The 26,078-nt window shown below is 43.8% G+C and overlaps 1 protein-coding gene and 1 pseudogene across 7 annotated transcripts in view; one reads left to right on the top strand and one right to left on the bottom strand.

Moving 5' to 3' along the window:
• ARHGAP19 (Rho GTPase activating protein 19) overlaps window positions 1-26,078 on the top strand; it is a 72,761-nt gene that overhangs the window by 33,967 nt on the left and 12,716 nt on the right. For all 7 annotated transcript variants that reach the window (XM_008270292.4, XM_070057452.1, XM_051824026.2 and 4 more), the window contains 6 exons: window positions 1,130-1,339; window positions 4,020-4,246; window positions 6,687-6,773; window positions 18,109-18,174; window positions 18,559-18,750; window positions 23,787-23,885. In XM_008270292.4, the coding sequence (XP_008268514.2) occupies window positions 1,130-1,339; window positions 4,020-4,246; window positions 6,687-6,773; window positions 18,109-18,174; window positions 18,559-18,750; window positions 23,787-23,885 (881 nt within the window). The remainder of the gene's footprint in view (window positions 1-1,129; window positions 1,340-4,019; window positions 4,247-6,686; window positions 6,774-18,108; window positions 18,175-18,558; window positions 18,751-23,786; window positions 23,886-26,078) is intronic.
• On the bottom strand, window positions 14,879-17,017 carry LOC138845478 (large ribosomal subunit protein uL15-like; annotated as a pseudogene).

Here is a 26,078-nt window from a genome sequence, read left to right on the forward strand (position 1 = left end):
GCCACCTGGTGTCTGATACTAATCAGACTTGGCTTCTTTCTCTTTGGCTTCCTCGAGCCCGTTTTCTCCGTTTTCTGCAGGCTCACCTTCCTTAGCTTCCTGTTTGGTCACCTCGGCCTGTTTTCCCTTTTCTCCTCTCTTCCCTTTGCTTGTACTTTCGCGGCGGGGGTAGGGGGTGCTGGTGGGGGGGCGGGCGGCTTCCCAGACATTGCTGACCTCACGGGCTCCTGTTCACGCCCTTTCAGCAGAGCTGACCTTCCTCTGGAGCACTTTGGGGACGGGGAGGGCGAGTGCCTGTGCCTGCGGGCTGCGGCCGCCTGAGAGCCTTCCCGAGGCTGGGCTGCCTGGCCGCTGCTGCACCTCCCAACGCCCGAGCTCTCACCTTCCATGTGTCTTCCACATGGTGGCAGAGACCTAATTAGGGTTAGGTCCATCGTCACGGCCTCCCAGGGTGCATAGTAGCAGGAAGCTGGAACTGGATGCAGTGCCAGCACTCAAATCCAGCTACTCTGATATGGGAGGCAGGCATCCCAAGTGCCCTCTTAACCACTGTGCCAAGTGCTCACCCCTCCTACCTTTTTAAAAATTATAGCTACAGGAGTTTAGAACTTGTTGGAAGGGAGGAGGAGTTTCTTTGGAGTGACTCTTGGCTTTTGAGAACCTTATGGGCTGAAAGGTACCTGATGCATTAGAGTTCTAATTTCCTAGGGCAACGTAGACTCTAGATTTATTCTGGTCTGGGAAAACTGTCTGCAGGAGCAGCAAGCCTCCATACAGCAGGTCAGCCCCTCCATACCAAGTCTGGGGCGAGCAAGGGAAAGGGGCTCAGGGCAACTGGCTTTTCTTCCATTTATTTTCCCTGCTTATTCTGACCATTGATTAGGGTGACTTCGTGGTCTTTCAGGGGCATCTCTGGAGGCTGCGGGACTCCTGGGAAGCCCAGCTTTTCATCTGGGCTCAGCTATGTCTCCTCAGGGCGCCCGTAGGTTCTAAACAGTCCTGGGGGAAAAAAGCAAACATGTCCTTTAACACCTTTTTGAAGATTATTTTAAGTGAAAAGTAGTGTTTTGACTGTATTTTATTTATGATTTCTCTTTTTGCCTGTCCTGTTTTATTCCATGCAAAGCAGACTTGCGAGTAGAGGGCTTGTTTAGAGTACCAGGCAACAGTGTCCGACAGCAGATTTTAAGGGATGCTCTCAATAATGGAGCTGATATTGACCTGGAATCAGGGGAATTTCACTCAAATGATGTTGCCACTTTACTGAAGATGTTTCTAGGAGAGTTACCAGAGCCCTTGCTGACACATAAACATTTCCATGCACACCTCAAAATTGCTGGTGAGTATACAGCGTGGGAGTTTATGTAAATATATTTCTTTGAATTAATATAGTCCTTCGGAATTTTCTTTTTAAAATTATTTTAAAGATTTTATATATTTGAAAGAGAGAGGGAGGGAGAGAGAGAGATAGATCGATCTTCATCCACTGGTTCACTCCCCAAATGGCTGCAATGGCCAGAGTTGAGCAGATCTGAAGCCAGGAGCCAGGAGCTTCTGAGTCTCCCATGTGGGTGCCAGGGCCCAAAGACTTGGGCCATCCTCCATGGCTTTCCCAGGCACATTTTAACAGGGAGCTGGATCGGAAGTAGAGCAGCTGGGACTTGAACCACAGCACTGATCCCTAAATTTTGTTTAGTTGAAAGACACAGAGAGACAGACATATAGGGAGGCATCTTCCATCTGCTGGTTCACTCTCCAAAAGCCTAGAACAGCCAGGGCTGGGTCAGGCCAAAGCCAAGAGCTAGGAATTCCATCCTGGTCTCCCACATGGATGGCAAAGGCCCAAGCACTTGGGTCATCTAATACTGTTTTCTCAAACACATTAGCAAGAAACTAGATTCAAAGCAGAGTAGCTGGGACTCGAACCGACACTCCAATTTACAATGCCAGTGTTGCAAGCTGCAGCTAAACCCAATGTGCCACATCATTTTTGTATCCCAGAAAAATCCTAGCATAGTGCTTTGAATATTTTAGTTATTTAATTAATGTGTTCTTTGCATTGCATTGTATTGATTGGAGTCATTAAGTTCACATACTTCAAATGGTTATGGGTTTGGTATGTTAGCTTTGGTTTGGGGCTTTTGCTAAGAATTTATGTCTCAATTGAGGTGACCTCTACACTTGGAAATTCATTTTTTAAATAATTTTTTTCTGAATAGACAGTACATTCACATTATTCAAAATTCAAAAGGTTCAGTGACTATCCCTAAAATGCTTCTCTCCCACCCCTGTTCTCCAGCAGAAGAGAACAGTGCTGTGGATTTCTGATGAACCATTTCAGGGATATTTTGTATTCTAAGAAATACATATTTTCCTTTTCTCCTCTTTTTATGTGACGGTAGGGTACATTCCTAGACGCATAGTTCTGTGGTTTGCTTCTTCATGTAATGTATTTTGGAGAGTGTTCCATTTTCAGCTCATAGTAGTTTTCTCACTCTTTATGCCTTGTTAGGGAATTCTTAAATTGCACAGCTGTTACGCTGCTATAGGCACCAAGTGCACACAGCATTAATCCATACAGTGTTTACTTAGTTTTCTGCACTTGAGCATTTTTTCCCTTTCTTTTGATTTGAGGAAAATAAATATAAGATTTTTTTATTTGGATAATTTTTAGTACTTAAAAGCAAGCTAGTCTTGAACTTTAAAAAATGTGATTAGATTAAAAAAAACTTTCAGTAGCAGTCCAAATGATATAAATGAATAAATATTACTTAATAAAATGCTGTATACTTTTATAATTATTTTGGGGAGAAATAAAAGTTGTTAGATCTTTGAAAAAGACTTAAATATTGAAAAATTCTTTTAATGTGTTTACATGAAGAATGCTTATTTAATGTGCTTTCTAGTTGAGTTCATTCATTTAGTGAGTGTTTGAACTCCTCCCCTTCGCCGTCTTCTGATTCGTTCTTCTTTGTGAATATACTGATACTGAGGTGCAGCACAGTTGTGGCATTTGAAATGCCTTGCTGATAGCTGGAAGAAGTTTTGTTTTCAATTTCATATATATATATATTTTTTGTGACAGGCAGAGTTAGACAGTGAGAGAGAGAGAGACAGAGAGAAAGGTCTTCCTTTTCCATTGGTTCACCCCTCAAGTGGCCGCTATGGCTGGCACATTGCGGCCGACGCACTGCGCCAATCTGAAGCCAGGAGCCAGGTGCTTCCTCCTGGTCTCCCATGGGGTGCAGGGCCCATGGACTTGGGCCATCCTCCACTGCCCTCCTGGGCCACAGCAGAGAGCTGGACTGGAAGAGGAGCGACTGAGACAGAATCCGGCGCTCCGACTGGGACTAGAACCCCGGGGTGCCGGTGCCGCTGGTGGAGGATTAGCCTAGTGAGCCATGGTGCTGGCCTCAATTTCATATTTTTTTTTCAATTTCATATTAATAGAGAACATTTTCTGGTAATATTACCTATGTTTCCCAAACTTGGAATTGTTATTGAAGTTAAACAGCTTAAATAACACACTGTAATCATTTTCTGATCTGTATGAATTATACCTAAGTGGTTGTTAGTTTCTTTGAAATTCTAATTAGCCAAGGGACTTTATGATAACCTGGGCAGCCTGTTAGGGGAGAAGCAGTGATTTTATGATGCTGTGAAGAGAGCTGCCTGGAACCATCCTGTTACCATTTTTCTTTTAACCATAAATGTCTGAGTGGGTGAAAGGTGAAGGGGATGACATTACGAAAGGCATGTGTGGACATGTTTTCATTTCTCTTGGATACATGCCTAGGAATGGAGTTGCTGGATCATATGGTAACTCCAGTTTTTTGAGGAACTGCCAAATGTTTTCCCAAATGGTTTACTGTTTTACATCCTCACCAGCAATGTCAGAAGTTTTAATTCTCTCTGCATTTGTTATTGTCAATCTCTTCCCTCCCTTCTATGATGGGAGTTGAGGGGAGAATAATAGTAATAGTGTTTTTCTTGCTGAGATAATCTCTTCTCTTCTCAAGATCTGATGCAGTTTGATGACAAAGGAAACAAGACCGATGTCCCAGATAAGGAGCGGCAGATCGAGGCTCTCCAGCTGCTCTTCCTTATCCTCCCTCCACCCAATCGTAATTTGCTGAAGTTACTGCTCGATCTCCTGTACCAGACAGCAAAGAAACAAGACAAGAATAAAATGTCTGCCTACAACCTCGCCCTTATGTTTGCACCCCATGTCTTGTGGCCAAAAAATGTGAGTGGACAGAAAAAATAAAGATTGCTTGTTTTTTTGGGCTGGGCCTCATCCTCTGTCTGTACCTTGGTGAGATTATCAAGGGTCCAAAGTCTACTCTTCAGCTTTATGAGGTTCATTCAAGAGTCATCAGACTCGAGGGGCCAGTTCCTGTTAACCTCACTTATAAATTCCTCTCTGATAAACCTGTGTGGCAACTTAGTAGAACTGTTTGTAGAACACTAAACTAGTATACTCATTTTGACTGGTCAGTGTGAATACCTTCTTAACACAAAAGCCTTCTTGGGAAATCAAATTAGTTTCTGAAGAGTGAGTGGTATAAATTTAGAGCAGAGCTGGATGATCCTACAAGATTATGTTACCAAGCTTTTAGATGAGATGACATGGAATAACCCTGTATTGCCCTAACTTTTCTGTTTCCTATAGACATAGTCTCCTTGGATAAAGCCAAGTGTGATTCTTATTACCGAGACCATGGCCTTCTCAGTGACTTACATGAAAAAGAAATTATCTGAAGTCTTTTTTTTTTTTTTTTAATATTTATTTTTTATTTTTATTTTATTTTATTTTATTTTTATTTTTTGACAGGCAGAGTGGACAGTGAGAGAGAGAGAGAGAGAGAAAGGTCTTCCTTTGCCGTTGCTTCACCCTCCAATGGCCGCCGCGGCCGGCGCGCTGTGGCCGGCGCACCGCGCTGATCCGATGTCAGGAGCCAGGAGCCAGGTGCTTTTCCTGGTCTCCCATGGGGTGCAGGGCCCAAGCACCTGGGCCATCCTCCACTGCACTCCCTGGCCACAGCAGAGGGCTGGCCAGGAAGAGGGGCAACCGGGACAGAATCCGGCGCCCCGACCGGGACTAGAACCCGGTGTGCCAGCGCCGCTAGGCGGAGGATTAGCCAAGTGAGCCGCGGCGCCGGCCATTATCTGAAGTCTTTTAATTAAGTTTCACCTGGAGGGACATAGCTGATATTCCTGCCCATTCATAGTATGGATTTTATTGTGTGATTGGATTGAGTACCAGAGTATCTGGGTTGGAATCTTCAAAACCACTGTATTTTCCTTTGTCTTTCTTCCCTTCTATGCTAGGCTCCTTCTTTCTCTCTCTTTCTCTCTGTCTCTCTCTCTCTCTTTTTTTGTTTTTTTTTTTTTTTAATTCATTTATTTGACAGATAGAGTTAGACAGTGAGAGAGAGAGACAGAGAGAAAGGTCTTCCTTCCGTTGGTTCATCCCCCCAAATGGCCACTACGGCCACCAATCCGAAGCCAGAAACTAGGAGCCAGGAGCCTCCTCCTGGTCTCCCGAGTGGGTGCTGGGGCCCAAGCACTTGGGCCATCCTCCACTGCCTTCCCAGGCCACAGCAGAGAGCTGGACTGGAAGAGGAGCAGCCTGGACTAGAACCCAGTGCCCATATGGGATATCGGCACCTCAGGCGGAGGATTAACCAAGTGAGCTAAGGCACCGCCCCCCCCCCCTTTTAAGATTTTATTTATTTATTTGAGAGATAGAGTTACAGACAGTGAGAGGGAGAGACAGAGAGAAAGGTCTTCCATCCACTGGCCGCAATGGCTAGAGCTGGGCTGATCCAAAGCCAGGAGCCAGGAGCTTCTTCTGGGTTTCCCACGGGGGTGCGGGATAGGCTCCTTCGCATTAAACAGGGTGTAGTGCTAGCTTCATGACTTATGCACAAGGTTGTAGGGACGATAATAGAAAAAGTGATAGGAAATTCTGGGCCACAGAGGTCCTGTGAGATGGGTTGGGGAGGAGAGGTCACACCACACTCGTCCGTAGTAGGGCAATAAGGCCTAATGAAGGGTTTTAGAACCAGCTAACCAAGACTGGAAACGGAGCAAGTAAACCGTGGTTGTCAAAAGAAATGTTTAAGAGATCCTTAGAAAAGCAAACATGTAAAGTAACAAAGATAAACGTTGAGGATGAGGGCTTTTGGATAGCAGAGATCTGAAGTCCTTTAAAAAGAGAAGACACAGGAGAAGGGACTCAGTGCTGGCTTGCGTTCGTAACACACGGGCATCACCTTTTGTATCAGCAGTGTCAGTTCTCCTTCCCCTCTGGAGAAATTCCAGTTTTTCTGAAGCATTTTTGTCCTTGACTGCTGGTGCAGATTGTGTTCTTCCTGCCTACTTTAAGTCCTGGACTAGATTTTCCGTAGCCACTTTGCTTACATGTCTAATTCTTACGCAGAATTAGGGTTTGAAGATTGCCTCACCAGGATTTCCTGGTCACTTTGGGGAGCATGGCTGTTTTTAGATTATGTCAAATCCAGTGAGAAGCTGCTGAAGCAAAAAGCCTTTCTGGAATTAAACATTGTATTAAAGACACCTTTGCTAGGATACTGTCATATATTTGAAAGGATAATGCTTGTTTGTCAGTATTACTTCCCAGCTTTTAATATCCTTTGTTTGGTTTCTTTTCCTCTGAATAGGTCACTGCAAATGACCTTCAGGAGAATATCACAAAGCTAAACAATGGGATGGCCTTTATGATTAAACATTCCCAGAAGCTGTTTAAGGTAGGTAAGGGATGACATTTGGTTGCTAACAGGACAAGTAAGATGGAATGAGGTGAGATTCTGGGCAGGGCTATAAAGATGACAAAGTAAGAAAAATCCTGACTGGCATTGTAAATCAGAAGAGACAGCGGCAAAACCAAGGGGGAACAACCCAGTGAGGAGGAGAGAGGATAGGAGGTGGAGCAGGACTTAGCACTTGGTGCTCTGGGTGGTTGGCTCTCCACTGCCCCTGAAAGGCAGCTCCTAGCCTGCCTGCTGACTCCCATCTGCCCCGGATTGTGAGACTGTCACATCTCCATTTCTTTTTGTACTTTATCCCTTTCTGTATCAAACGAGTGGTGTTTCTGCCAGCCTAGTTTTCAGGAACTTTGTGGGTCTTAGTGAAGATGAATCCTTCTCCACTTTGGTCTCTTGCTGAGAAGGCTGAGGGACAACACCTTTAAACTTCCTAAAGGCACTTTGGTTTGATGGAGGAGGTCTTTTGCCACAGCCCAGCTCTCTTGAAAAACTCTTTATGTGACCAGATTCTCTGGTATTTTGATGTTTCTAAGATTTTAGCAAAAAGTTGTACTGTCATAGCCTGGCCTTTTTTTTTTTTAAAGTATACTTTCTTGATAGTTAATTTCTATTTTTTAAAAAAGATTTATTTATTTGCAAAGCAAAGTTACAAAGTGAGAGAGAGAAAGGCAGAGGGGTCTTCCATCTGCTGGTTCACTCTCCAAATGGGTGCAATGGCCAGGGCTGGGCCAGGCTCAAGCCAAGAACCAGGACCGGAAGCTTCATCTGGATCTCTCACATAGGTGGCAGGGGACCAGGAACCTAGACCATCTTTTGCTGCTTTCCCAGGAGCATTAGCAAGGATCTGGATCAGAAGTGGAGCAGCTAGGACTTGAACCAGCAGGCAGCAGCTTAACCTGCTGCTGATACATTTGATGAAAAATTTAAAAAAACTTTATGACTTCAGTTTTTTGTTTTGTTGCCCGTGCTTTTGATGTCGTATCCAAGAATCACTGCCAATCCAGTGTCATGGAATTTTTTTAAATATTCTTTTTGATTGACTTATAATTTTACATATAGATGGGTTACGTTGTGATGTTTTGATGCCTGTATACTTAGTGTAACAATCAAATTAGAGTAATTAGCATTATCTATCACCTCAGACATTTATAATTTGTGATGAGAACATTAGAAGTCCTTTTTGGGGCAAGTATTTGGTTTAGTGGTTAAACCATATTGTAGGGCGGGCCGGCGCCGTGGCTCAATAGGCTAATCCTCCGCCTTGCAGTGCCAGCACACCGGGTTCTAGTCCTGGTCGGGGCGCTGGATTCTGTCCCGGTTGCCCCACTTCCAGGCCAGCTCTCTGCTGTGGCCCAGGAGTGCAGTGGAGGATGGCCCATGTTCTTGGGCCCTGCACCTGCATGGGAGACCAGGAGAAGCACCTGGCTCCTGGCTTCGGATCAGTGAGGTGCGCTGGCTGCAGGGCGTCGGCTGCGGTGGCCATTGGAGGGTGAACCAACGGCAAAGGAAGACCTTTCTCTCTGTCTCTCTCTCTCTTTCTGTCCACTCTGCCTGTCACAAACAAAACAAAACAAAACAAAACAAAACAAAACAAAACAAAACAACCCATATTGTAGGGCCTGGGTTGAATACCCAATTCTAGCTCCTGACTCCAGCTTCCTACTAAAGCAGACCCTGGGAGGCAGTGATGATGGCTCACATAATTATAATTAGGTCTCTGCCATCCAAGTGGGAGACTTGGATTGAGTTCTTGGCTCCCTCAGCATTTGCCCAGTACTAGCCATTGAGAGTACTGGAAGAGTGAACCAGTGGTTAAGAGCTCCCTCCCTCTGTTTCTCACTCTGTCTGGCTCTGTCTCTCTGCCTCTAACAAAAAATTCTCTCTCTGGCCATTCTGAAATATGCAACACATTATGGTTAACTGTGGTCACTCTACATCATATACAACAGAACTTGTTCCTCCTATCTGACTGTCCTCTCCCTGTTTCTCCTGCTTCCCTTCTCTCCTCAGTCTCTGGTTACCAGTATTCTACTCTGAGCTTCTATGAGATGAGCTCTTTTAGATTCATTTGTTTTTCTGTGTCTGGCTTACCTCACCTAACATAATGTCCTCCATCTTCATCCATGTTGTTGAAGATAATGGAATTTCATCCTTTCATGTATGGCTGAACAGTGTTCATTATTTATATATGCTGTATTTTCTTTATCCCTTCACCTACTGATAGTCTTTTAGGTTGATTTGCATACTTTTCTGTTGTGAATAATGCTGCAATAAGTATGAGAGTGCATACTGATGTCATTCCTATGGATATATACACCCAGTAGTGGGATTGCTGGCTTTCTTCTGCTGTATTTTTAAAAATCTTTAAAGGATATTAAATAATTTTATGTCAGTAATTTTGGCAACTTACGTGAAATGCATATTTCTTCAAGAACACAAGTTTAAAAAACTGACATGGTAAGAAAAAAATTTTCGAATAGCCTTGTATGACTTAAATAAATAAATTATATTTATTTTTAGAATGTTCCCCCCAGAGGTAACTAAATTCGTAAATGATTTCACTGGTGAATTCTAGTAAACACTTAAAGAAGAAATAATAACATATTCTTTCAGAAAATAGAGAAAGGTCAAATGTTTTTTTTTTTGTTTTATTTTTTGTTTTTAAATATTTATTTGAAAGAGTTACACAGAAAGAGAAGGAGAGGCAGAGAGAGGTCTTCCATCCACTGGTTCACTCCCCAGCTGGCTGCAATGACTGGAGCTGTGTCAATCCGAAACCAGAAGCCAGGAGGCTCCTCTGGGTCTCCCACGCCGATGCAGGGGCCCAAGGACTTGAGCTATCTTCCACTGCTTTCCCAGGTCACAGCAGAGAGCTGGATCAGAAGCGGATCAACCAGATCTTGAACCGGTGCCCGTATAGGATGGCGGTACTGCAGATGGTGGCTTAACTTGCTATGCCACAGCACTGGCCCTGGGTCAAATGTTTTCTAACTTGGTTTAAGAGACCAACATAGCCATAAATCAAAATGTAATGAGTGGGGTCTGCGCTGTGGCATAGTAGGTTAAGCCTCCGCCTGTGGCCCCGGCATCCCATATGGGTGCGGCGTTTGAATCCTGACTGACTGCTCTACTTGCAATCCAGCTCCCTGCTAAAGGCCTAGGAAGGCAATAGAAGATGACCCAAGTTCTTGGGCCCCTGAACTGTTAGGTTTGGAATAGCTCAGGGTTTTGGCCTTTTGTACCCCCAGAAAAGAGAGACAGAAAAAGGAGACAGAGCCGACTTCAGCAGAGATAGGCTGCTTTACTGAAGCAAGTGGGGCAGCAGTTTGTTCTTGTGAAGAGACTGCGAGCATAGGGCTGGGCTTTATCTGGTCTGGTTGCCAAGGGAACTTGACACCAGGGGCTCTCCAGAAGCTTTGCAAGCCTTTCACTTGTGTAGTTTTGCAAGCCATTTTGCAGGTGGCTAGAGAGAGAGAGAGACCATGAGCCGGTCTCCCACGGTTGGGGAGTGGGGGATGGTGACATTCTTAAGAGCCATATTGTCCTGTACGCACCCTTGTGAGCAGCCTGGAAAAAACTTCTGGCTCTGGATCAGCCCAGTTCTGGCTGTTTTGGCCATCTGAGGAGTGAGCTAGAGGATGGAAGGTCTGTCTCTCCGTAACTCTGCCTCTCAAATAAATAAATCTTTAAACAACAACAACAACAACAACAACAAAACCTAATGAGTAAGGAAAAATATTGCAGAACTGTAGCCCTTATTTATTTATTTTTTATAGAAAGCTTTTATTTAATAAATATAAATTTCACAAGTACAACTTTTGGATTATAGCAGTTCTTCCCCCCATACCCACCCTCCCAGCCCCAAACCATCCCACCTCCTACTCTCTTTCCCATCCCATTCTTCATTAAGATTTGTTTTTAATTATTTTTATATACAGAAGATCAACTCTATACTAAGTAAAGATTTCAACAATTTGCACCCACACAGACACACAAAGTATAAAGTACTGTTTGAAGACTTGTTTTACCATTAATTTTCATAGTACAACACATTAAGGACAGAGGTCCTGCATGGAGAGCAAGTGCACAGTGACTCCTCTTGTTGATTTAACAGTTGACACTCTTATTTATGATGTTAGTGATCACTCGAGACTCTTGTTGGCTGCCAAGGCTATGGAAGCCTCTTGAGTCCACAAAGGCCATAATCAAAGTGGAAGTTCTCTTCTCCCTTCGGAGAAAGGTACCTCCTCCTTTGATGGCCCCTTTTTCCACCGGGATCTCACTCACAGAGATCTGTCATTTAGGTCATTTTTTGCCACAGTGTCTTGGCTTTCCATGCCTGAAATCTCATGGGCTTTTTAGCCAGATCCGAATGCCTTAAGGGTATAGCCCTTATTAATATAGGTGAAAGGGCTGGCGATGTGGCTCAGTAGGTTAATCCTTCACCTGCAGTACCAGTTCGAGTCCCGGCTGCTCCACTTCTGATCCAGCTCTCTGCTATGGCCTGGGAAAGCAGTAAAAGATGGCCCAAGTGCTTGGGCCCCTGCACTCGTGTGGGAGAAAAAGCTCCTGGCTCCTGGCTTTGGAACAGCGCAGCTCCAGCCAATGTCGCCATTTGGGGAGTGAACCAGCAGATGGAAGACCTTTCTCTATGTCTCTCCTGTTCTCTGTCTATAACCGTATCTCTCAAATAAATAAATAAAATCTTAAAAAAAATAGGTGAGGCCGGCGCCGCGGCTCACTAGGCTAATCCTCCACCTAGCGGCGCCGGCACACCGGGTTCTAGTCCCGGTCGGGGCACCGGATTCTGTCCCGGTTGCCCCTCTTCCAGGCCAGCTCTCTGGTGTGGCCAGGGAGTGCAGTGGAGGATGGCCCAAGTGCTTGGGCCCTGCACCCCATGGGAGACCAGGAAAAGCACCTGGCTCCTGGCTCCTGCCATCAGATCAGCGCGGTGCGCTGGCCGCAGCATGCCGGCTGCGGCGGCCATTGGAGGGTGAACCAACGGCAAAGGAAGACCTTTCTGTCTGTCTCTCTCTCTCACTGTCCACTCTGCCTGTCAAAAAAAATAAATAAATAAAAAATAAATAAATAAATAAAAAAATAAAAAGATTTTTTTTTTTATCTTTTATTTAATGAATATAAATTTCCAAAGTACGTCTCATGGGTTACAATGGCTTCCCCCCCATATAAAAAGATTTATTTATAAAAAAATAGGTGAAAAAACTTTAAATATATAACACATAAAATCCAGAAAATATAAGAATGAATTATGAATTATTAGATTTTTCATTTTCTCATTTGTGTGTCTGTTGTCCTGTTGAGATTTATACTTTTGCATGTTTCCATAATGGTGGTTGTCATCCTTTCATGTCTACTGTGTACAGTACTCCCTCTCCCTTAAACATTTCATGTAGGGCTGATCTGCGGGTGATGGATTCCTTCAGCTGTGTCTGCCATGGGAAGTCTTAATTTTTCCTTCATTTCTGAAGGATAGCTTTTCTGGGCATAGTATTCTTGGTCGGCAGTTTTTTCTTCTAAGACTTTTTTTTATTTTTATTTTTTTTGGAAAGGAGAGTTACAAAGAGGCAGAGAGAGAGAGAGAGAGAGACAGACAGACAGAGGTCTTCCTTCCACTAGTTTACTCCCCAAATGACAACAACGACCGGATTTGGGAAGATCTGAAGCCAGGAGCCAGGAACTTTTTCTGGGTGTCCCACGCAGGTGCAGGGGCCCAAGCACTTGGGCCATCTTCTACTGCTTCCCCAGGCCATAGAAGAGAGCCGGATTGGAAGTACAGCAGCTGGGACTCGAACCAGCAACCTATGGGATGCCGGCACTGCAGGTGGCAGTTTTACCCTCTACACCACAGCGCCGACCCCCTTTTTTAGGACTTCTAATGTTTCATTGCATTCTCTCTGGGCCTGTAGGGTTCTTTGAGAAGTTTGCCATTAATTTAATGGAGATTTCCTTAAAAGTGACACTTTTTTTTAAGGTTTATTAATTTGAAAGGCAGAGTTACACAGAGAGGCAGAGGCAGAGAGAGAGAGAGAGGTCTTCCATCTGCTGGTTCACTCCCCAAATGGCTGCAATGGCCGGAACTGTGCTGATCCGAAGCCAGGAGCCAGGAGCCAGGAGCCAGGAGCTTCCTCTGGGTCTCCCTTGTGGGTGTAGGGGCCCAAGGACTTGGGCCATCTTCTACTGCTTCCCATGCCTTAGCAGAGGGCTGAATCAGAAGTGGAACAGCCAGGATGTGAACCAGTGCCCATATGAGATGGCAGCACTGCAGGTGGCAGCTTTACCCACTATGCCACAGCACTGGCCCCTTGTTTTTAGAATTCTCACTTTGTCTTGTACTTTTTTTTTTTTTTTTCCAAAGACTTATTTATTTATTTGAAAGGCAGAGTTCTGGGTAGGGGGTTGGTTTCAGAGTGAGAGAGAAAGAGAGGTCTTCTATCCACTGGTTCATTCCCCAAATGTCCGCAAAGCTGGGGCTGGGCCTAGGTGGAGCCAGGAGATTCATCCGGGTCTCCCACATGGTGCAGGGACCCAAGGACTTGAACCATCTCCTGCTGCTTTCCCAGGCACATTAGCAGGGAGACAGATGAGAAGTGGGGCAGCCAGGACTTAAACCAGCACCCATATAGGTTTTGGCATTGCAGGTGGTAGCTTAACCCATTGTGTCACAATGCTGGCCCCTTGTCTTATATTTTTGACATTCTGACTTTAATATACATTGGAGAGGATTGTTTTTTGTTTTGTTTTGGTCAAATCTATTAGAGTTTTTTTGGGCTTCCCAGATCTGTATGTCTATATCTTTCCAAAGATTTGAAAGGTTTTTAGCAATTATTTCATTGACTAGGTTTTCTGTGTCTTCTCTTTCTGGAACACCCATAATGCAAATGAATGCTTGCTCACTTAATGGTGTCCCTTAAGTTTCAAATACTATATTTGTGATTTTTTTTAAAATTTTTGTTCTTTTTCATCATCTGACTTCTTTTTTTTTTTTTTAACGATTTTTTTATTTATTTGAAAGTCAGAGTTACACAGAGAGAGAAAGAAAGGCAGAGAGAGAGAGAGAGAGAGAGAGAGAGAGAGAATCCAATGGTTCACTCCCTAATTGGCTGCAAAAGGCCAGAGCTATGCCGACCTGTAGCCAGGAGCTTCCTTCGGCTCTCCCATGTGGGTGCAGAGGCCCGAGGACCTGGGCTATCTTCTATTGCTTTCCCAGGCCATAGCAGAGAGCTGGATTGGAAGAGGAGCAGCTGGGTCTTGAACCGATGTCCATGTGGGATGCCAGTGCTTCAGGCCAGGCGTTAACCCGCTCTGCCACAGTGCTGGCCCCCGACTTGTCTTCAAGCTCAGAAATTCTTTCTTCTGCCTGCTTAGTTCTGCTATTGAGGCTCTCAGTTATGTTTCTAATTTCATTTATTGGTGTTTTTAGCTTGAAGATTTCTGATTCTTCTTTATAATCTGTCTCTGCTGAATTTCTCATTCATATTATGCATTGTGTTTTTTCTAATTTTGTTGAATTGTCTGTCTGTATTCTCATATTTCAGTAAGTTTCCTTAAAATCATTATTTGGAACTCTTTTTTAAAAAATTATTGATTTATTTGAAAGGCAGAGTTAGAGAGAGAGAGAGAGAGAGAGAGGGAGAGAGAGAGGGGCAGGAGAGGAGGGAAGATATCTTTCACCTGCTGGTTCACTCGCCAGCTGCTACAACAGCTAGGACTAGGCAAGGCCAAAGCCGGGAGTCAGAAATGCTATCTGAATATCTGCATGGGTGACAGGGACCCAAGTACCCGGGCCTCCTTCTGCTCCCTTCCCAGGAACATTCGCAGAGAGCTGGGTCAGGAGCAGAGCAGCCGAGACTGGAGCTGGCTCTCGGATACGGGGTGCCAGCATCGCAGGCAGCAGCTCAGCCCCTGTGCCACAGTGCTGACTTCTGCAGCTGTTGGCGGGATTCCATTCCTTTCTGCCGAAAACGTCCCCAGCTTACTTTGCATTTGCTCTGCCTCGGAGTTGGAATCAGCCCTTTTCTCCAAGATGTTTTTTAAAGCATTTGCTAGCATTTAATGAAACTGTGGCTTCAAGCCAGCAGGACAAGGCTCCCCCACACCCTTAATCTCTCCTCGGCTCTTCTTCTGAGGAATTTGCCCTTCACGATGACAGGCTTAGGGAGCTTTCCTTCCCAGAGCTTTGTAGCAGCCCGACCGCACCACATCAGTGACGGCAGCAGCTCCAGCCGTGTTCTGGTCTGCTCACTGACCAGCGTCCACAACTTACCAAGGTTGGCAGTTGGGCAGAAGCTCTGGTTCCTCTTTAAGTGGTAGTATCTCATACCAACTTCTCCAGGTAACCTGGGTGATATTTATCAACGTTGATCCTGTGGTGCTGCATGCCACCAGCATTATTACCTCGGCCTCCTGGGTGCTTCCGATGCTTGCCGATGCGGCCGCGCAGTTTCCGGGTCTTCCTTAGTCTGGATGGCGTGTTGGCTGCCGAGATCAAAGAGTCCAAAGAGATCTGATGGTTTTGAATGATGCTAGGTTTTCATTGTCGGGGGTGTCATTGCTTCTGGGCTTTCTGAGGGCAAGGGAGCAGATGAAAAAATTTTTTAAAAGAGATTTATTTTATTTATTTAAAAGAGTTACAGAGAGAGGTAGAGACACACAGAGAGGTCTTCCATCCACTGGTTCACTCCCCAAATGACTGCAACAACTGGAGCTGAACTGATCTGAAGCCAGGAGTCAGGAACTTCTCTGTCTCCCATGTGGGTAAGGGGCCCAAGGTCTTGGGCTGTCTTCCACTGCTTTCCCAAGTGCATTAGCAGAGAGCTGGATTGGAAGTGGAGCAGCCAGGACTTGATCTGGCACCCATATAGGATGCTGGTGCTGCAGGCCAGGGCTTTAACCTGCTGCACCACAGCACGTACCCATAAATATTTTTTTTTTAAAGATTTATTCATTTATTTTGTAAGCGTTATGGGGTGGGGGGAGGGAAAGAGAATCTTCCTTCTGCTGATTACTCCTTAGATGGTTGCAATGGCCAGCATTGGTCCAGGTTGAAGCCAGGATCCAGGAGCCTCATCTAGGTCTTCCATGTGGGTGGCAGGAGCCCAAGCACTTGGGCTATCCTTTCCTGCATTTCCAGGCTATCAGTAGGGAGCTGGATTGGAAGTGGAGCAGCCGGGACACAAACTGGCACCCATATGGGATGCCAGCATCACAGGTAGCAGCTTAACCTATTATGCCACAATACCAGCCCCTGTATGAAATATTTTGTGTAAAGAAATTGTCTTAATGCTGCCAACTCAAATTTTACATTACAGAGCTTTTTTTGACTTTCACCTTATATTTTCATGTCTTTTTTCTTATACTGCAAATTCTAGATTTTAATAACATGTTTTATTTGCTTTACCCTACAATAAGCATAAATTAGTTTCAAAGTAATATAGCTGTTAATATTAATAGTAGGGGCTGGTGCTGTGGCGCAGCAGGTTAACGCCCTGGCCTGAAGTGCCAGCATCCCATGTGGGCGCCGGTTCTAGTCCCAGCTGCTCCTCTTCAGATTCCAGCTCTCTGCTATGAGCTGGGAAAGCAGTAGAGGATGGCCCAAGTCCTTGGGCCCCTGCACCCATGTGGGAAACCCGGAAGAAGCTCCTGGCTCCTGGCTTTGGATTGGCTCAGCTCCAGCCGTTGCGGCCAACTGGGGAGTGAACCAGCAGATGGAAGACTTCTCTCTGTCTCTACCTCTCTCTGTAAATCTGTCTTTCAAATAAATAAAATAAATCTTAAAAAAAAAAAACAAAAAAACTAATGGTAACGTAAGTATATCTGCTGATTGAAGTTTGTTTTCCCTTGAATACATCCCAGTAAGGATGTGTAATCAGAATATAGTTTTCAAAAGTTACATGAAATAATTCCTTTCTCTGTGCTTATGAATTTTACACACAGATATGTTCCCCCTCATTTGTGTTAGCTTTGGGGCTTTGCCATTTTTTGCTTTTGAATTTAATTCTAATTTTTGGAACAGTATTATGTTTAAATGGTTCAAAAGTCAAAACTGCATAAAAAGAGCTGTATTTTGGAAAAGTTAGTCCTTTCCTTAACCATTCTCACTATTTTCTGGTTTATCCTTTGAGTGCTTTTGTTAAAATAATTAATACATGTGTATGTCTATATATTTATGTTTCCCTTTCTTACACAGGCACCTTACTTATGTTCATCACCTTACTTCCCTCGCTCAACAGTAGATCCTGGAAGTCACTTCCTATCAGCTCAGCAAGTGCCTCCATTCCTCTTTTTTTTCTTTCCTTATGACTATTATCCCACATTATCTAGATTATGAAAGTTCATTCAACCAGTATTGAACATTTATGTATCCAATAATTTGATTAATATCATGCAAATGGAGTTAGAATTTCAGGATAGATTCCCAGAAGTGGAATTCTGGGTTAGAGGGTAAATGTAAGTGTAATTTTATTAGATACGGTCATTCTCCACCGTAGCGTTTGTATTAATTTACACTTCTACGTGGGTTGTATCAGAGTGCTTGTCATAAGATTGTACCACATAGTAGTTCTGAATAATTCTGAATAGTATTTTTTTTTTAAATTTATCTATTTATTTGTTTGAAGGCAGAGAGAGCAAGAGTGAGAGAGAGAGAGAGAGATCGCTTTTCCATCTGCTGGTTCACTTTCCAAATGCTCATAACAGCTAGGGCTGTTCCAGGAGCCAGGAACTCCATCCAGGTCTCCTATGTGGGAGACAGACCCAAGAGCTTGGGCCAGCATCTGTTGCTTCCTAAAGTGTGCAATAGCAGGAACTTAATTGGGAAGTGAAGGTAGGACTTGATCCCCAGGTACCCTCATGAGAGTTGCTGGTGCCCCAAGTAGCAGCTTTACTTACTGTGCCATGACACCTGCCCCCATAAATAGTATGTTCTTTAAAACTGTTTTAGACTGTCATCTGGAGACCACTTGCCATTTGTAAAGATTTGGGGGATGGCTTTTGTCAAGTGTAAACATTACTACAAGTGTCTCTATTTTCCTTTCTGGTTTATTTGTGTCTATATGTGACATATTTGATTTTCAAACAGCAGTAACTACATTGGTGTCTTCTCACAGTTTTCCCATCAGATTTGTTGAGATACTTAAAGGTAAGAGAAAGGGAACTGGAATAGGACATATAGAGGACCTTGGACTTCTCCCAAGTAATCTGCCAGTCAGATAATTTTGAGAATGACTGTCTTGTGGCTTTACAGAAATTTAGATCCAAGTAACCACTGGGTCTTGGTTTTCTTGTATGTCTTACCCAGGCTCCTGCTTATATTCGGGAATGTGCCAGATTGCACTATTTGGGCTCCAGAACGCACACATCAAAGGTAAGAAAAGGAAACTATTCTTAACCCAAATTAGGAGTTAATATTAGTGAAAAAACTTTTTAGTTTTTATTTCTTTATTTGAGGAAGTTATAGACAGAGAGAGGGAGAGACAGGGAGAAAGGTCTTCCATCCTCTGGTTCACTCCCTAGATGGCCCCAATAGCTGGGTCTGGGCCAGGCCAAAGCCTGGAACCAGGGGCTTCTTCCAGGTCTCCCACATGGGTAGCAGGAGCCCAAGTACTTGGGCCATCCTCTGCTGCTCTTCTGGGCATTAGTGGGGAATTGGATCAGAAGTGGAGCAGCCAGGTTGAGTCCCAGATTTTTGTGGGAACCAAAACAAAGCCAACAGAGATGTTAATTCACTTTTCCTTTACATCTTCTTTAGGATGACCTGGATCTGACAGCTTCATGTGGGACTCAGTCCTTCCAGCTGGTGAAGTCTCAGAAACGGAACCGAGTAGATTCTTGCTCCCAGCACGAGGAGACCCAGCAGCGTACAGAGGAGGCGCTGAGAGAGCTGTTCCAGCACGTCCACAACATGCCAGAGTCAGCAAAGAAGAAGCAACTTATCAGACAGGTGCTGAAGCCAGGCACAGAGGACGGAGCCCGAGGAATGTGACCGCGATTGTGGAGTCCTTGGGGGATGCCATTACAGTCTCAGTAACTGTTGGCTTTTATTGGGCCAGGAGAGTGAGCTTGTCTGTGGGATCTCAGTGACGATTCCTGTACTCACAAGAGAAAGGAGGGGAGGCTTTTGGGTGTCTGCAGCTAGGCCCGTCCGCTTGTGCTTGGAGGGTGTGCAGTGCGGGTCTTGTGCCAGTTTTGCTGAGATGGAATCAGCAGCTGCAGCATATTGTTTCAAAGTTTATACTCTCCAGATTTTCTTAGCAAATGACTTCCTGAATTTCAGTTTTCTAGTTTGTAACATGGTACTAGTCACATACAAATTTCGTGGTTGCAAAGATTAGGGATAATCTATGTAGAGTGGCTGGCATAGCAGGATGTAAGTGGTGCTCTTGTTGCTGGAGTTCTGTTAGAAAACACTGAGAATTCTGGGTTCGGTCTGATGCTAGAAAGTAGGCACTCCAAGGGACTAGGTGTGTGTGGGAGCAGAATGAGGGCTTTGGTTTGCCATTTTGAGACCCAGTGTAGTTTGAGTAAATCCTGATGACTTGAGCAGTTCTTTCTCAGGGAATTTGTTTTGTTTCAGTCTCTCTTGAATGTTAGCTGAACAGACAAGGTCTTGACCTCTTCTTCATCTGGGACTTTCTTAAGGGGAAGAGTCTTGCTTTTATTTATTTTATACCTAATCTCAGACATAGAGTCATGCGGAAGTAAGTACGCAGAAAATGTGGAACCGAGCTGTAGGTGCAACTGAGAGAGGCCTTGAGCGGATGCTTTCTGTTACTCTCTGAAGTTCACTTTGAGATCTAGGAAACTGCTGTGACCAGGATTTTATGGGGTGGTTTGAGTCTGGTTGCAGATTTCAAGCAGCCTAGTGATTTTATTCTTGATAGAAACTAAGACAGCATTTTCATGTAGGACTTCTCTCAACAAGAATACTGAAGGTAAAAGGAAACTACAAAAAGAAGAAAAAAGCATAATTTTTGCTCTGTGTAGAAAACCAGGAGATTACAGAGAAGGATAAGAAGAAAATAAATCACTCGTGTCGCGTGTGTTTACATTTTGGGCATGTCTTTCAGTCTTAATCCTATGGATATGTGTTTACTTAGTTATGATCATACCACTTCCTTTTATTTTTAGTACTTATTTATTTATTTGAAAGGCAGAGTTACAGAGAGGAGGGAGGGAGAAAGGGAGGGAGGAAAGGAGAGAGAGAGAGAGAGAGAGAGAGAGAGAGAGAGAGTGAAAAAAGAAAGAGAATGAATCTTCCATCTGTTAGTTTACTCCCCAAATAGCAGAGAGAGCCAGGGCTAGCTCAAGCCAAAGCCAGGAGCCTGGAACCCCAGACCCACATGGGTGGTAGGGGCTTAAGTACTTGGGCCATTTTCTGCTGTTTTCCTAGGTACATTAGCAGGGAGCTGGATCAGAAGGGGAACAGCCGGGATTTGAACCAGTGCTCCTGTGGGATGCCGGCCTTGCAGGGTGTGGATAACCCACCATGTGTCCACAACGCTGGCCCCTATACCACTAATTTTTTAAACATTCCCTGTTTTCCCTAAACGTTATAGCATAAACATTTTCTCATGTATGCTTGCAAATTCCTTGCATACCTTTTAGATACTGCCACATCTTTTTATAGAAACTATAATTTTACTATTTCCTAATTTTTTCTCTATGATTATAAAAATAGTACAGGCTCACTATAAAATCATTGAAATTTCCAGAAGAGTATAAAGGAGAAAATAGAAATCACCTGTGATTATTCAAAGATAGCCTTGGTTAACACTTTGAGGTATATTTCAAATTTCTCATATTATTTAAGATTATAAGGTCATAATAGATAAATTCAAGTTTATACCCTACTTCATTTAAGCTTGTATTATAAATATTTTCTATGTCACAACACTGTGAACACTTTTAATGGTTTGCATATTCCATTCTATATAACCTGATTTATATACACTTTGCCTACTGTGAACATATTGGGGTAGCTTTTTGGGTTATAAGTATTTGCTGTTAAGTATTTTCATTTTAGAATATTCCCTAAAAGTGGCATGACCAAAGGGTAAGCATTTTTTTGTTTTGGTTGATTCAGCTATTAGATCCCTTTGAATATACAGATCCTTTCTTCTCACCCCTCCTTTTGTTTTCCCTAAAATATTGCCAGTTTGTTTGTTTTTTAAATTTGAAATAATTCTAGAGGAAAGTTGTAAAGATAGTGCAGTTTCCCACATAATGTTAACATTATCAAAACTGAGAAATTAGCATTGATACATTGCTGTTAACATTATAGACATTATTCATGGTTTACCAGCTTTTCCTCATTCTATTCCAGGATCCAAGGATGCCACATTGTACTTGGACACTTTTTCTTATTATCTCTCTTTCCCCTCCTTCTCCTCACATCCCCTTTTCTTTATTTTTATTATGGAAGAAACCAGGTTGTTTCTGCTGGTATCCTGTGTTGTTATTTAGCTTGTTCTCCGATCTTCAGCGTCTGCTGTAAGCTGCCAGGAGATCTGTTCGTAGGGGCTTGAGCTGCTGTCAGCTTCTTGTTGGAGAGCTCACAGTTTACAAGGCTTTGATTTCTGAATTGCTCTGAGAACATTTTACCAGTTAGCACCACCACCCCAGCTGCGTATGAGGGAACCCACTTATTGCATCCTTGTCAACATTATCAGGAATGATGGATTCCACTTGTCTGTATATGTTCAGGAGTGATAGTTGCTAGCGAAAGTCTTTAAAGGTAGCTGAGATAATTAACTTTAAGAACCTCTTGATACCTATATATAAAAAAAGTCATAGAAATATACGTAGTTAGAAAAGGCCGAAGAGTAAATTCTTCAAGTAGGTACTATATTATTGTTTTTTAAGTGGGGAGATGAATGTCTAATCAAAGAACTGACTAAGATCAGACAATTGAATAAGATTATACAATTCCTCGGATCTTCCCTTTTTCTACTTCCGATACCTCCAAACAGAGAGCTGATGTTGATAGCATTGACAAGTCTGCATTCTAATGTATTTCCTTTTGACAGTAATGCTGGCAGGCAGTCCTGATAGACATCCATTTAGAGAGCTTTAATAACTTCTTAAAAATTCTGTGTGCCATTTATGTTAAATTAAGAACTTTTAGGGTATGCCAGTAACTCTCTGCATCCAAGATACTTGATGCAAAAAAAATTGTGATTATCAGCAGGAGAATTTGAGCAAATTCTGTAAGCTCTCTACGTCTCAGTTTCTATGTCTGTCAGATAACAGTTCTACCTTAAGATATGTGAAATCCAGGCCCCTCAGAGTAATTTAAAACATTTTGACTTCTGGGGCTGGCATGGTGGTGTAGTGGGTAAAGCCGCTGCCTGTGACACTGGCATCCCACATGAGCATTGGTTCGAGACCCAGCTGCTCCATTTCCGATCCAACTCCCTGCTAATGGCCAGGGAAAAGCAGTGGAGGATGATGACCCAAGTACTTGGGCCCCTGCCACCCAAATGGGAGACCCAGATGGAGTTCTTGGCTCCTGGTTTTGACATGGCCCAGCACTGGCTGTTGCAGTCATCTGAGGAGTGAACCAACAGATGGACCCTCTCTCTCTGTCTTTCCCCCTCTCTCTGTAACTGTCTTTCAAATAAATAAATCTAGAAAATGAAGAAATAAATTTGACTTCTTTTGGGTAGCTTGATTTCTGCCTTTGTGATTTGCTTGCTGAGTTACTAATCAATACATAGGTGCATAGGCTCACTTCTTCCTGGACTTTTTTTGGTATTACAGTTAGCTATTTTTTTTTTTTTTTTTTTTAATATTTATTTTTGGCCGGCGCCATGGCTCAGTAGGCTAATCCTCCGCCTTGCGGCGCCGGCACACCAGGTTCTAGTCCTGGTCGGGGCGCCGGATTCTGTCCCGGTTGCCCCTCTTCCAGGCCAGCTCTCTGCTGTGGCCCGGGAGTGCAGTGGAGGATGGCCCAAGTACTTGGGCCCTGCACCCCATGGGAGACCAGGATAAGTACCTGGCTCCTGGCTTCGGATCAGCGTGATGCGCTGGCCGTGGCGGCCATTGGAGGGTGAACCAATGGCAAAAGGAAGACCTTTCTGTCTGTCTCTCTCTCTCACTGTCCACTCTGCCTGTCAAAAAAAAAATTTATTTTTATTTATTTGAAAGTCAGAGCTACACAGAGAGAGAAGGAGAGGCAGAGAGAGAGGTCTTCCATCCGCTGGTTTACTCCCCAATTGGCTGCAACGGCCAGAGCTGTGCCGATCTGAAGCCAGGAGCCAGGAGCCAGGAGCTTCTTCCGGGTCTCCCATGCGGGTGCATTGGCCCAAGGACTTGGGCCATCATCTGCTGATTTCCCAGCCCATAGCAGAGAGCTGGATCGGAAGTGGAGCAGCTGGGTCTAGAACTGGAGTCTATATGGGATGCTGGCACTTCAGGCCAGGGCTTTAACCCACTGCACCACAGTGCCGGTCCCAGCTATTGGTTTTTACACAATGCTATCTCTCTTGTTTTAAAAGACTTTTTATGTATTTGAAAGGAAGAGAGAGAGGAGAGAGAAAGAGGGGGAGGGAGAGAGGGAGAGGGGGAGAAAGAAAAGAAAGGGAGAAGGACAGGGAGAGGAGGAGAAGGAGAAAGAGAGAGAAAGAGAAAGGGAAGGGGAGAGGGAGAGGCAGATACTCCTTTTGCTAGTTTGTTCCTCAAATGCCTGCAACAACCTAGACTGGGTTAGGCCAGACCAGCAACCAGGAATTACATCTGGATCTCGAACAGGGTAGCGGGGTGGATGTACCTGAGCCATCCTCTACTGCTTTCCCATATGCACTAGCAGGAAGCTGGATTAGAGGTGGAGGCAGGACTCTATCCTGGACACTCTGATATAGGATGCCAGTGTCCCAAGGAAGCAGGTTAACCCTCTGTGCGCAACACCCACCCCAGGATGCTATCTCTTAATGGCAGAATATTAACATTTTGTCTGTGTTTTTTTTTGTTTTGTTTTAGTTTAATAAGCAGTCTTTGGTCCAAACACCAGGGCGAGAACCTTCTAGTTCTCGAGTACAGAAGAGGGCTCGTTCGCGCTCCTTCAGCGGGCTCATTAAGGTGGGTGTGCTGTGCTGTCCTTTGAGCATGGATTGTGAAGAAATGTAATAGTCTGACTTTTCTTATGCAGAACATTTCTGTTTTTTGGGGTCCTATACAGAGTTAATTTGTGAAGGAATAAAGATAGAATTTGTACAAGCTTTATTTTTCCAAGGATTTCCTGCATTTCAAATCAGACAAGAGGAATTATGGAGTAAAAGAAATAAAGGTTTTTCTGTCTCTTCCAGGGATGAGGATAGAGTCCTCAGTCCTGAGCAGCGTGAGGAGGCTGTTTGCTTCCTGACCTGCTTTGTGCTGCATACTTCTTTTATTCACTTCATTTGTTTTTATAAAAAGAGGTATTTATTTATGTGAAAGGCAATTATAGAGAGAAAGGAGAGAGAAAGAAAAAGATGTCTTCATCAGCCGTTTCACTCCCCAAATGATTGCAATATTGGGGCTGGGCCAAGCACAAGCCAGGAGCCAGGAGCTCCATCAGATCTCCGATGTGGAGGGAGGGACCCAAACACTTTGGCCATTTTCTCTTGCTTTCCCAGGCACATTAATCAGGATCAGAAGTGGAGCAGCTGGGTCTTGAACCAGCATTCATATGGATGGCAGCATCGTAGGTGGTGGCTTTACCTGCCATGCCACCATGCCAGCCCCTAAAAAATCTTGTTTTAAAACAAATGCAAAATAGACTTCTGTGCTGTTGCTGCCATCACTGTGTACAGATTGAATGTACCAGTTTTCAGATGATCTGAAATTATAGTGAAAGAATATGGCCATCAGATGGCAGTAGACAACTTGGTTTTGGGGTTCAAATTTCCATGCATAAACTAAGGCAAGGTTCTGGTTAACTTGGAGAGAAATTAGCATTATTCTGTGTTCTATTGTTTTTAAACTTGTTTTAACATTGCTATTATATATAAATCCAGCAACATTAAGGAGCCCTTTGATTTAAATTTAAACCTTTGGCCTAAAAGATAAATACTTTGTATTTTTTTTTCCTTTAAGGTACAGCTGTTAGTAGTTGCAAATTCATCTAATGTTGGTCTTAGGTATAATGTATAGCAATAGAGAATTCACTTCTCTTTCCTGATCCACTGTGTCAGTGGCTTCTGGGACACGAGGCTTGTTTGACATAAAAATTTCCTTTCTGTCAACAGAGTGGAAAGATAATTCATGGAATGGGAGAAAATATTTGCAAATTGTATATCTGGTTAGTAGTTAATGTACAGAATATATAAATAATTCCTGTAACTCAGCAACAGCAGAAACAACCTCATTAAAAAATGGGCAAAGGACTCCAGTAGATATTTTTCCAAAGAAATATTTAGTGGCTAAGAAACACATGAAAAGATGTTCAACATTGCAAATTATTAGGGAAATACAAAACAAAACCATAACGAGATACCACTTCCTGCCCACTGGGATTGCTAATATGAAAAAAAAAACCCACAGAAAAAAGCAAGTGTTGACAAGGCTGTGGAGAAACTGGAACCCTTGTGCACCACTGACGGGAATGTACAATGGTACCTCTGGAAACCAGTAGGAGAGTTTCTCAAAGGGTTAAACCCAGCAATGCCACTCTGTGTATCTACTCTGAAGAATTTAAAGGAGGGTACCGAGGAGCTGCCAAAACATGAAGCAGCCCAGTTGTCTGTTGACAGAGGAATGTAATGAAGTGTGATATATAGACAGGGGAATATTGTTCATTCACAAAAAGGAAAGAAATTCTGAGTTATGCTATAGCATAGGGCAGCCCAAAGATGTTATATTATGTGAACCAGCCAGGCACAGAAAGACAAATACTGTATGAATCTGTGTATGTGTGCTACCTAGAATAGCCCACTTCACAGAGGCAGAAAGTAGACTGGTGGTTGTCAGAGGCGGAGGATTGGGGCCTGGGGGTGATTACCATTTAGTAGATAAGGAGTCTGTTTGGGAGGAGTTGGATGGCTCTGGAGGTGGCTGGTGGTGATCCGTGCACAACGCTGCAAATGCACTTAACGCCAGCCGCTCAGTTAGAAAAGTTCATTCCTCTGACTGCCCCGTCATAGAGATGATCGAAGGAAGTTTTACAGTAAAGAATCTTTCCTTAACCCAAGTTAGGTGGCTGTAGGTTTCTCAGTGAGCTTCTGCAGTTGGCTCTAGGTAAGTTGTGTTGCTAATTGTTAGCTTAAGCAGTTGGAATCTGTCCACTTCTTTACT

This window comes from Oryctolagus cuniculus, chromosome 15 (assembly GCF_964237555.1).
Source record: "Oryctolagus cuniculus chromosome 15, mOryCun1.1, whole genome shotgun sequence".
Lineage (NCBI taxonomy): Eukaryota > Metazoa > Chordata > Mammalia > Lagomorpha > Leporidae > Oryctolagus > Oryctolagus cuniculus.